The 13,201-nt window shown below is 41.5% G+C and overlaps 1 protein-coding gene across 1 annotated transcript in view; it reads left to right on the forward strand.

Annotated features, from left to right (window-relative positions):
* LOC115113161 (pro-neuregulin-3, membrane-bound isoform) overlaps positions 1–13,201 on the forward strand; it is a 518,264-nt gene that overhangs the window by 372,339 nt on the left and 132,724 nt on the right. The window contains exon 3 of the mRNA XM_029640470.2: positions 12,658–12,731. Coding sequence (XP_029496330.2) covers positions 12,658–12,731 — 74 coding nt within the window. The remainder of the gene's footprint in view (positions 1–12,657; positions 12,732–13,201) is intronic.

Raw genomic sequence — 13,201 nt, forward strand, 5'->3', positions numbered from 1 at the left:
GGTGAGGGGGAAACACAATGCAAATAGTCCGGGTTACCTGTTCAGGAGTCTGGATGGCAGGCAGCTTTGCCCCAGTGATGTACTGGGCCGTACGCACTACCCTCTGTAGTGCCTTGCGGTCGGAGGCCGAGCAATGATGCAACCTGTCAGGATGCTCTCGATGTTGCAGCTTTTTAGTTTCCTGAGGGGGAATAGGCTTTGTCGTGCCCTCTTCACGACTGTCATGGTGTGTTTGGACACACATTGTAGTTTGTTGTTGATGTGGACACCAAGGAACTTGAAGCTCTCAACCTGCTCCACTACAGCCCCGTCGATGAGTATGGGGGTGTGCTCGGTGCTCCTTTTCCTGAAGTGCACAATCATCTGCTTAGTCTTGGTTACATTGAGGGATAGGTTGTTATTCTGGCACCACCCGGACAGCTCTCTGACCTCCTCCCTATAGGCTGTCTCGTCGTTGTCAGTGATCAGGTCTACCACTGTTGTGTCGTCTGCAAACTTAATGATGGTGTTGGAGTCGTTCCTGGCCATGCAGTCGTGCGCGAACAGGGAGTACAGGAGGGGGCTCAGCACGCACCCCTGGGGAGCTCCAGTGTTGAAGATCAGCATCGCAAATGTGTTGCTACATACTCTCACCACCTGGGGGCAGCCCGTCAGGAAGTCCAGGATCCTGGGACCATGGCTGGCAAGTGAGCTGCGTCACACTAAAATAACATTGCGGGACTGTGGTTGGGATTGGGACCAATTCTTGTGGTAGATAGTGGGAGTCGGACAGAAAGCCAGCAGGTGTGGGCAGGGTGCAGTATGAAAAGCTTGCAGATGCCGCAGGATTGGGATGAAGAAATCAATCTGGCAAAAAGTCTACACTGCACCATGACAGTGAAGACTGTAACGTTAGAGCTGTTTATTAATGTGTCAGTGTGAAAGTGGGGAATTAACTAGGGAAACGTACATTACATTGCCAAATACAAACTCACATTGCGCTGACAAAATGTCACAATATTTCATTGTTTGGCCGATGCTTTCATTGTTTGATTCAGGTCTAGTGTGATTGATGCAAATAAAATTGCTAAAGTTTGCCAAGTTTTGGCCAAATCTCTCTCTAACTGTACAATAACTGGCGAAAGCTAACCAAGTTCATGTACTTCTGTTGAAATGGGACAAAACAAAGGCTACAAAACATGTCCATACAAACAACAGTTGTTAGATAGTAGTTATAGCCACCTCATATTGCAATCTGACAGATAGCAAGAGGCTAGAGCTGCCATGGCTGCGGTAGCTACTAGCTAGCATAGGTAATTCATTCACCTCAGTTGAGAGGAGATTAAACAATGGCTAACATTACATGTCAGTTACAATACTAGCTCAGCAATGCAAATAAACACACATTTCAGCCAAACAGTAGTTATTTTCCCAGCTATATCAGTCATCTAAAGAGTAGCCAGTTTCTGCTCTGCTTGCTTTTACAACTCAGTGAAAGAGCGCAACACATACACAGTGAACTATGCTCAACTCTCCGTGCTGGTTCAGCCAGCCTTCCAGAAGCTTTGCCTTCACATAACCTGCTAGCCCGCTCTGTGGTGTCCACAGTGGTCCTAAATCCAGCCATCGGAACACTACAAACAGCCTACCTGACCACTCTGAGGCGTCCGCATGATCCTGAAGCAAACCATTGACGCATTTTGTTTCACATTGTAATAATAAAACTGGGGGGGACAAAAATTAAATTTCAGAATGTGGGGGGGACATGAACCCCCCCATCCCCAGTGAAAGTTGCGCCCCTAGTTCCACGCCATTTCATTGAAATGACGTGGAAACAACGTTGATTCAACCAATGTGTGCTCAGTGGGTTAGCATCAAACTCTTCTGACTGAGCTGAGGGTGTGATATGAAGTATGCTTAAAAGTGCAACCTGTAACTGCTGCCCCTGCCCCTGTAAATTCAGGAGGTGGGTTATTTTTCTAGTTGCCACTGGGAAAGTTGTAAACTACAGCTGGAGCCTTCATGGACAGAGGAGATATTTTGGGTTAATGACACCTCCGTCTGAGTTTTACTCAGAACCACTGTGTGGCCAGGAAGAGAATATGTTCTAAAGCGGTGTATCTTAAAAAGGCAGGCTTCCTCTGTAGATCCAGGTTCCTCAGAAAGTTTTTTCTTCCCTAGGATAGTATTAAATAGCCACTGTCGCCTCTGTGACAACTGGATTATACTAATGGTCTACTAGATAATGTTTAGGAGCAGCATAGGTGAAACATGATAAGGTCTAGACCACTTCAGACAGAGACTATTAGCTTGTTGCAGGTCACCTCCAAAGATATCCCTCTTTCCATAAACGACTCGATTAATAGAACAGATTTTTAAAAAGGAAAATCGAATCAAAGTAAGTTAGGAAGGAGGGTGATATTAAGCACAAAGATAAGAGGTCTACTGATAAGATGTTAATAGGTAGGAGAGTGGGAGAGAGAATGAGAGATAAGGGCTGAATTTATAATCATTTATCTCTACTTTAATGGTATTTTAACCTCACAATGGGATATAATCATACAGCTTCTAATAATGAACTCAAGCAGTGGCATTTGTTGGTGACTTCCTGCAACTGTAGAGGGTTGCCACCTCCTGGCAGCCATGTTGAAAGACCAAAGTATCAACTCTTTCGACAACACCTGAACTGTCAGAAAAGCTAAGAAACCTTCTTGCCCATCAAGACCTGAACCCAGACGGCTATCAGTACAGGGTCTGCTCCGATCATTTCATCACTGGTAAGTCTGGTCAATTTCAAGTTTAGTTTAGCTGTTATTCTAACCAGATGTTAACAACAAGACTAAGTTAGTCAACATTAGCTAGCTAGATAGCTTGGAGTCTAGCTATTAGCATGTGACACGTGAATTTCAAGTTTTTGGAAAAGCTATTTTGTTCACCATGAAATTGCACCTTTATAACAAAGGATTGCGTGCATCTATCATCGCATTACAGTAAGCCTGCTATTCCTAATGTGATTAGTAGATTGGATAGTCATAATTCAGGCTATTAATGAGAGCGTAGTGGCATAGGCCTATAGGCTATATCAGAGATGTTTCTTTCCTTTGCATTTGAAAATGTGGCTTATAATAAACATTTCATGCAATTTTACTACACTTTATGTGACTGGAGACATTAGCAGAGTCGATGGTAGCCTAGGCCTACTCTGCTGACACTGACAACAGATCACTAAAAACAACCTTTTCTTGAATACAACCATGCAATCTAGATGTATGAAAAGGGCTCATGGCTAGAAGGGATCCAGCTTAAAATAGCAGTTTAGGATAATTAGGTTATGGTTAGGAACTAGGCAAATTAACGTCAACGTTTTTTGCATTTTAGCTAACCCTTTTCCTAACCATAACCTAATTATCCTAAACTGCTATTTTAATTATCCTAACCTGCTGCTTAAGTTCTTCTAATATGCTACGAAATTCAAATATGACATCAATTTGACAAAAGCTGGATCCCTTTTAGCGACGAAAAGGGGAGATAAAAATGTTACAATATGACGTCCATATAGTTGTAGGACATTATTGTCCCAAAGAACTCCCATGCTACTGACCCAATTATAATTTTTGGGGAACTTGGTAACACTTTACTTGATATCAAGCATCATAACACGTCATGACACGGTCATAACCATATCATAATATGTCATAACAGCTGATATAACTTGTCATAGTCTGTCATAATATGTTTATAACACTGTTGTGACCTGTATATTTACAACTGTTGTGACATATATTGTGTTATTTTATGGCTGGTTATGACACCTACATACTGTAAGAGTGTCAAAACCAACATTTATTCAGTGATAAGTAAAGTAAAAAATATTCAGTGATAAGTAAAACATATTAAATGAAAGTAACATCAATGTGTGTTCAATTACAATGATAATGTAAAATGGTCAAGTTCAGAAAATGTTTTTAAACATAAACATACTGTTAACAAGTAATGTAGGCTACGGTGTAATGTGACGTTTTGCCTTGTGTGGTAGGTTTTGTGGATTTTGACACTGATGTAAGTGTCATAATCAGCCACAAAATAATGCAACATGTGTCACAACAGGCCTAAATATATGTGTCATTACCATTTTATGGCAAGTTATGTAAGCTGTTCTTTTTTAATTTTTATTTAACTAGGCAAGTCAGTTAAGAACAAATTCTTATTTTCAATGACAACCTAGAAACAGTGGGTTAACTGCCTGTTCAGGAGCAGAATGACAGATTTGTACCTTGTCAGCTCGGGATTTGAACTTGCAACCTTCCAGTTACTAGTCCAAAGCTCTAACCACTAGGCTACCCTGCCACATGGCTATGACAGTGTTAGAATGTGTTATGACGCTGGGTGTCAATTAAAGTGTTACTGAGAACTTTATTCATAATATAAGTGAAAATGTATGAACTTTACATCATAGGACAAAGGCCTCAATGGGATAGGACAATCTCCTGTGTTGACTACAATATATTTCATCTTTGTATAGCACTAAAACACCTGAATGAATTAAACACAACCAAACAATTACAGTGCCCTGATGGTATAGGTGACGTGAAGAAGTGATATTGTAACATCAGGGGTGCTTTTCATTTTGTTTATGTACTGTAGGTTCACCAGCTGAACTCTATGAAGACGCCCATGTCGACTGGATTGCCATTGTAAAGATGAACAATGCTGCAGCACCATCCGTTTTTACTTCTACTTACTTTGTCCCTTTCCAGATACAGTATGAAAGAGACATCCCTCAGTTATACAAGATGGTTGTCATTATGCTGTGCTTTGGTCAATCTGATTCTGCCATTGAAGTAGAGAGTACCTTCATCTTGTCACCATGACAAAAGTGCCCCCTTCAACCATATGAATATATAAAATGTCATTTGGAACAACATGTAAAATACTATTTATGATATTGTAAACATACTGTACTTTCATGTAGGCTATATTGTTATATGAAATGAAAAGTATTTTTGTGTGTCATCTCTGCTTTGCCTTGCCCCCATTGAATTATATGTATTTCTTATCGCCTAACTAATCTTTATTTATTTTAAAATGTAAAAACATTCAGCATAGACCATGTCATTGTTGTGGTAGTCTTATCACAACGGCACCTCCAAGTGCCACTCAGACAATCTGGGAGGAAAGTATCTGGCATTGAACTTGATAGGAGGAGGTGTGTGTATGTTTTAAGCTAAGGATCTCATCAACTCCTGCTTCCATACATTTCACCACCTAGATTACAACGGTTGGATTTGCACTAAACGATTTAATTTCAGCATTTAAAAAAGGCATGTACAAAATCTCGTTTGATGATTAGCCCCATAAACAGTGTGTTTTTCCACATCGAGTTATGTTAGAGACTTATTCTAAAAAGTATTAAATGATTTATTTTCCTCATCAATCTACACACAATACACGATAATGACAAATCAAAAACTTGTTTTTAGACATTTTTGTAAATTCATAAAAAATCTAAACTGAAACTTCACATTGTACATTTGACATAACTATTCAGACCCGTTACTCAGTACTTTCTTGAAACACCTTTGGCAGTGAATACAGCCTCAAGTCTTCTTGGGTGTGATGCTACAAGCTTGGCACGATTACAGCCATTTTTCTCTGCAGATCTTCTCAATGTCAGGTTGGATGGGGATGGTTGCTGCATAGCTATTTTCAGGTCTCTCAGAGATGTTTGATCAGGTTCTAGTCTGGGCTCTGGCTAGGCCAGTCAAGTACATTCAGAGACTACTCCTGGAGCCACTCCTGCGTTGTCTTATCTGTGTGCTTAGGGTCTTTGTCCTGTTTGAAGGTGAACCTTCGCACCAGTCTGAGGTCCTGAGTGCTCTGGAGCAGGTTTTTGTCAAAGGATCTCTCCGTACTTTGCTCCATTCATCTTCCCTCAATCCTGAATAGTCTGCCAGTCCCTGCCGCTGAAAAACATCCCCACAGCATGATGCTTCCACTTTAGGGATGGTGCCAGGTTTCCTCCAGACGGGATGCTTCGCATTCAGGCCAAAGAGTTCAATCTTGGTTTCATCAGATAAGAGAATCTTGTTTCTCCTGGACAGTGTCCTTTAGGTGCCTTTTGGCAAACTCCAAGCTGGCTGTTATGTGCCTTTTACTGAGGATTGGCTTCCATCTGGCCACTGTACCACAAAGGCCTGATTGGTGGAGTGGTGCAGAGATGCTTCTGGAAGGTTCTCCCATCTCTCGAGCTCTTTCAGAGTGACCATCGGGTTCTTGGTCACCTCCCTGACCAAGGCCCTTCTCCCCTGATTGCTCAGTTTGGCTGGGCGGCCAGCTCTTGGAAGAGTCTTGGTGGTTCCAACCTTGTTCCATTTAATAATGTTAGAGGCCACTGTGTTCTTGGGGACCATCAATGCTGCATAAATATTTTGGTTCCCTTCCGCAGATCTGGGCCTAGACACAATCCTGTCTCGGAGCTCTACGGACAATTCCTTCGACCTCATGGCTTGGTTTTTGCTCTGTCATATACTGTCAACTGTCCAATCAATTGAATTAACCACATGTGGACTCCAATGAAGTTGTAGAAACATCTCAAGGATGATCAATGGAAACATGAAGCACCTGAGCTCAATTTTGAGTGTAAATAGCAAAGGGTCTGAATACTTATGTAAATAAAGTATTTCAGATTTTTATTTTGTACATATTTTAAAATCCTGTCTTCGCTTTGACATTATGGGGTATTGTGTGTAGATTGATGAGGAAAACAATTTATTTAATTAATTTTAGAATAAGGCTATAACGTAACAATTTCTCGAAAAGGGGAAGGGGTCTGAATGCTTTTTGAATGCACTGTACATTGTCTAATGGTATAATTTTTTTAATGAGAACATATAGCTGAACAATATGTAAACATTGTGTGAATTAAGCTATTCTCTGCTTCAGATGCACAATGTCAAGGGGTGCATTGCAAATGCCCATAAGGCTTATGCCATCATACTGTAGGCCACCGGTTCCCAACTCTGGTCCTCAGGTACATATAACAGTACGCAATTTTATTGTAACCCCGGACAAGCACAACTGATTAAATTTGTCAACCAATCATCAGGCCCTCAATGAGTTGAATCAGGTATTTTTGTCCGGGGCTACAACACAAATGTGTGCTGTTGGACTACTCGAGGACTGGAGTTTTGAACCATTGCTCTAGGCCTATGACTGCAATGGCGTTGCATTCCATTATCAGCAGCAAAATTGGTTCACATGGCTGATATCCTAAAAAAAGAGTGACAATCAAATTAAACTAATTGGAATGCTTATGACTGAACAAAAAGCACATGTTCATTTGAGAATACAACACAGAAAATTTTGAGACAGATTCCCTTCCCCTCATTATTGCAGGATTGTGATCTGTGATTAATCAATATCGACGCTAATTCAGTTTGAATAATACGTTTAAGTTAACAATGAAAATAATTTTAAACACATAGTAACTTCAAAGAATCAACACTATTTCATATAAGTTCAAAGTGTACAAGTAAGCTAACTCATATGTAAAGGTTAGATGTCTTAGTAACAAGTAGGCTATTATTACTGAAGCATAGTTTTAGGTGAACAAAAAAAGTAAATACCAGAGGTGGCCAACATCACTGCACTGATCCCTGATCTACTGGGTGAGCAGAATTCTATTCCAGTCCAGCAGTAGCACACTTGGTTAACAACTAATTATGTTTTATAAATTGAATAGGGTGTGTTAGTGCTGGGCTGGAACAGAAGCCTGCACAACCAGTAGGGTTGTGTTGTAATAGGTTTATACATTGTGTGTGACTTTTTAATTTAAAAATATATATATATATTTTACCCCTTTTTCATGGTATCCAATTGTTTTAGTAGCTATTATATTGTCTCATCGCTACAACTTCTGTACGGGCTCAGGAGAGACAAAGGTTATGAGTCCTCCGATACACAACCCAACCAAGCCGCACTGCATCCAACCTGGAAGCCAGCCGCACCAATGTGTTGGAGGAAACACTGTGCACCTGGCAACCTTGGTTGGCGTGCACTGCACCCAGCCCGCCACAGGAGTCGCTGGTGCGTGATGAGACAAGGATATCCCTACCGGCCAAGCCCTCCCTAACCCGGACAATGCTAGGCCAATTGTGCGTCGCCCCACGGACCTCCCGGTCGCTGCCAGTTACGACAGAGCCTGGGCGCGCACCCAGGGTCTCTGATGGCACAGCTGGCCCTTAGCCACTGTGCCACCCGGGAGGCCCCCCTGTGTGTGACTTTTAAACTGCACTTTTGTTTACAAACTTTGCTAACATAGGTACACATATAAAACATGGTACACAAGGTTGTGTGTAGGTTGGACACAAGGTTGTGCCCTCTTGGGACATTCATTGGGACCTTTTTATCTGCAATCAAGGTTTCAATGCTCTGTATCTGAGGACAGAAAATATCACAAAGAAACAGGCTGCATTATACTAAAATTAGACAGCACTAAATATTATTTTGCGATATTTCCCTGTCCTCGTAGTTTTTCTCGCTAGGGGCTGGAACTGTCCTCCCACAAAGGTACCTACCCTATCCAGAGGAGCCTACTCTCCCTTCTCGGACAGCTGGAACTGCTAGCTAATCCTTTCACCCTCTTCCATGGCTGTTAGCTAGCTAGATAATAATACATTGTTTTTGATCATTTTCAAAATATGTTTACTTACTTGAATAGGTAAGTAAACACTGCCTCTTCCCAATATTTCCAGTGGAAGCACAACACAGCCAGCCATGTGGACAATTGGAGGACTTTTTATTTATCCATTATTTTACCAGGTAAGTTGACTGAGAGCAGGTTCTCATTTGCAGCAACAACCTAGGGAATAGTTACAGGGGCAGAGGAGGGGGATGAATGAGCCAATTGAAAACTGGGGATTATTAGGTGACCATGATGGTTTGAGGGTGAGATTTGGAATTTAGTTAGGACACGGGTTAACACCCCTACTCTTACGATAAGTGCCATGGGATCTTTAATGACCTCAGAGAGTCAGCAGACCCATTTAACATCCCATCTGAAAGACGGCACCCTACACAGGGCAGTGGGATATTTTTTTTAGACCAGAGGTAAGAGTGCCCACTAATGGCACACCAACACCACTTCCAGCAGCATCTGGTCTCCCATCCAGGAACTGACCAGGACAAACCCTGCTTAGCTTCAGAAGCAAGCCAGCAGTGGTATGCAGGGTGGTATCCTGCTGGTATGCTTCCTTCCACTAGACAGTAGTCTCTGGTATTCTAACATGGCGCCTGGTGCAGTTGCTAGGTGATTTGTGATGCAACTGCAAGCCATCTATGGAACGTTAAATGTCTCCTCTCACTGTTGGAAAGGCAAACGTCTCTGATAGGAATGTAGAATTGTTCATCTTGGTGTGCCACTTTTTATTCCTCACTGCTAGGTGTGAGACCTTCGGCTTTCATGCTGGGGTCATTGTCCTCACTCTTGTCATCCCTGTGTAGGTGTCAAGCTTCCCCGTTGAGCATGATGGCTCTTCTTCGGCACCAACTGTTCCAATAGGTCTCCTAACCTGAGAGCGCAGGGGGAATGAACACTAGTCTTGTGGCTAACAGTTATTGCTACCCTTGCATTGGGTCAAGCCCACTTGGTCATGCAGTATAAGGTTTTGTGAAGTGAAGTGGCTAAGAGGACAGAGTCAAGACAATATACTGTATATCCATTGCTCACTTTGCCCAAAATGAAATGTTACGCTCAAAAATTGGCCTGCAATCTGATAGGTTACACAATCATTGAAAAGTCCTGTCAACGTTGAGGAAATGTATTGTGGTGCCCTGTCTTTATATAGACCTTCACGCTTGACTCGGGGCAGTTGCTGCACATCCGACTGCAGACAAAATGTCCAGACGGTAACATGAGTGGAAATGGTTTAGATCCATAATCTATTTTGTGTTGCTTGGCACTGAGATTTTTAACATCTGATGTTAAATCATGGGGCACAATGAATGTCTCCTGTCTTTTAAAGGCACACAAACCCAGAATAGCACTTAAACAATAAAGAGGAAGTATTATTGACCAAAATACACAGCATAAAGTACACGAGTAGCCAGAAAGTGATTTGCTGCTCGCTCTCTCTTGCACGCATGCACATTCTCCCTCTCTTTCTTTCTCACACACTCATACACTAGGCGGTCTCTCCTCCAGATGCTTCAGTTTTGGAAATATGGCATGTATACTTGGGGGCTATAGTGTAAGCATTACTAAGGCGGGTTTGATTGAATCTGACAGCTAGGAGCAGATCTTCCTAACTTGTATCTGTTACTATGTGTAGCTACCTCTGTGTAACAAGATTATCTCCTTTAGTCAGTGTTCAAAGCTAACACCTCTCAGCCCCCTGGGATTATGCCACCTCAGCCTAATTAAAGGCCCACTGTCTAGAGCAGCACAAAGCGCTCAGATGCTAACCAGGCTAAATGTTCTTTTCACCAGATCAAACTAAACTGACATTTCCCAGTGTCCACCATTTCGTAATGGAAATTGAATACAAGTATTCTACCAATCCAATGAATGTTCTTTAGTGCTTTAATAGGCTAAATCATAATTGTAGGCTATGCTATGATAAAACGCAATATTGTCATACCATTTTGAAGTCATGAAAAGATCTGAACAACAAGAAATTATACACTGTAATACAATACTGTATGATAGTACAGTAGACTGGAGTATATTGTTTCATACTACACAGAATTGTTTTCCATATGTCAACATCTGAACTTTTCAATTTCAGTGTGACTTGCGGTGCTCCTTGAGTCTGTTGATGCCCTGCATATGTTGTGATGTGTGTGTTCTCCACATCTTCGGCTAAACCTGACAGCTTGAGGCCTTGTATTTATATTTATTTCCTGTCTACTGAGCTTTGTGCATCAGGCTCCATTGGTTAGTGATATGTACAACTCGTTCTACAAACCCCCTCCCCTATTTGTTACTGCTAATGAATGACTGTGACACTAATTAAAACCAGAGCTGCTCTCAATACCTTCTGCCTCCTTCAGAGAAACATTCACATTTCCATTTACTTGTCCCAGAGCCTAATGAATATTCTGGTGCAGGTTTTCAGGCGAGAAACGCAGTGGCAGGAAACTGTGCCAAGTGGGAGTAGGAGAGAGTATGGCAACTTGACAGAGATACAGGCAGGAGACGGGCCTGCCATGAGAATAGTGGGACCGAAAATGTAATTATGGCCAAGGAAAAATACATTTACATAATCCACAAAAATATATGCACATACATTTCCCATTATACAAATAAATACAATGACCATACACAAATATACATTCAAAGGATACCGATTCTTATATCATTCTCATGCATTCACCAGAGAAAACATTTACATTGTTTGGTCGTGGGTCCAAAACAGACAGACATTAGAAAAGATAGAGAGAAATAATAATTACGTAGATACACCTGCTTGCTAAGCAACCTGCTGGGCCCATTTAAAACACCCTGCCGTTTTATTGTGTTGCACCTCTCTCAAGGAATCGGAGTGGACTGAATGATAACATGGGCCCAGCAGGTTGCTAACATTCACATAACATGTTAAATCTTTCGAAGTCGTGTGCACCGTGGTGTGTGTGTGTGCGCGTGCGTGCGTGCGTGTGCACATGCATGTGAATTAAGCTCTAATCTCTCTGTCTCTCTCCTCTTTACCACCCCCTGTTTTTTTTAGGCTCTTTAATCACAGCGTCTTGCTCACTCTCGCTTGCACAATTGGTCCTAATGGCTGTCAGGGGAACTGCTGATTGACCAAGAGATTCCAGAGAATGAAAAATACATTTTTGTTACAAGTCACCGGTTTGCAAGTTTCATATTATGTTCTCTGATCCTGGTAGGAATGTAATAACTGATTGGGGATAGTCTCCATCAGTATGAGGCTTCAGAAAATGAACCTCCTCCTTTTGGCTGCTGGGCATTGGGAAATGTCTAATGCTGAACAAATGTGACTCATATAATATATGATATGTGATCGGGCCACAACCCTGACTTAATTTGCATAGCTTTATAGAAATGTTCATGAATCGTGCTTTACTCAGTCTGGGTGTGGGCACATTTTCATATTTATCAATGCATAGGTTTAATGCATGACTATGTGTGAAATAGCATGTCTGCCTAATGACTGAAAATGAAGCTTTTAGCACCCAAAATAATTTAGACAAAAGAAGCTGAGTTTAAACAAGCTCTGAGCCCTTAGAGGATTGCTCGAGCTTGGATATGTCAAACCTAGACCTGGTGTAAGCCCCTTAGTGTATATGCAGTTTTTATGCTCTGTGTGGAAAGGTCATGCATTATATGCAATCTGTGTGTGCTTCAGAGGTTGGTCCTGAGAACATGTTTCTATAGTAAGTTACTGCCTGACACTGGGATTAGGGCTGAGAGCTTCTGAGAAGTGGAAGGGGCAAGAGGGAAAGAGTGAGCAAATAGAAAAGGAAGATGGATTCAATGCATTTTTTTAATGCTCCTGGCCATCTGACACAGATATAATAGAGTTGCGCTTGAGCTTGAACGATACATGAAACAGCATATTCACTTGTCAGCAATCTACTATAACCTTTAACCAAATGTATCAAACCCTTGCTTCACCCCAAGTTCACAATGTGTTGACTGACATGTATTTTTATTTACAGGTGTAAAGAAGGCTACCAAGGTATACGCTGCGACCAGTTCCTGCCGAAGACTGACTCCATCTTATCTGATCCGAGTAAGAACCTTTCCTTAAAATCATCTAATGAGAACTAAACACAAACTTCGGAAATAGTCATTGCACCTATTTGTTTTCATGGTTTCAGGTCTACATTCATATTTGATACGATAAACATGAACATTAAAGGGCATTGTCTCTTCACAAGTATCAAAAGTGCATAGGCTGTAAAGGGGGAAGGTTCAAATCAGTAATCTTTCTCAGTTTGATTACCGTGTTGTAATATAAACACTTACTATCTCAATGCCAGTTTCTGAAGAAATCAATCTGTCGCTAACTGTGGATGGTCTCTCTATTCATCACACCTAAACTCACAGCCTGGTTTTATAGACTAGACTTAACAATGTAAAATGTACATTGTGTTATGTTTGGTATGGTTACATAAGACAGATTGTTACATAAGGCAAAAATGAAAGTAGGGTGGCTGGTTGGGGGATGGGGAGCATATAATGCAAATGTCTAGCATACCA

The sequence above is a fragment of the Oncorhynchus nerka genome, linkage group LG28 (genome assembly GCF_034236695.1).
Source record: "Oncorhynchus nerka isolate Pitt River linkage group LG28, Oner_Uvic_2.0, whole genome shotgun sequence".
Taxonomy (NCBI): domain Eukaryota; kingdom Metazoa; phylum Chordata; class Actinopteri; order Salmoniformes; family Salmonidae; genus Oncorhynchus; species Oncorhynchus nerka.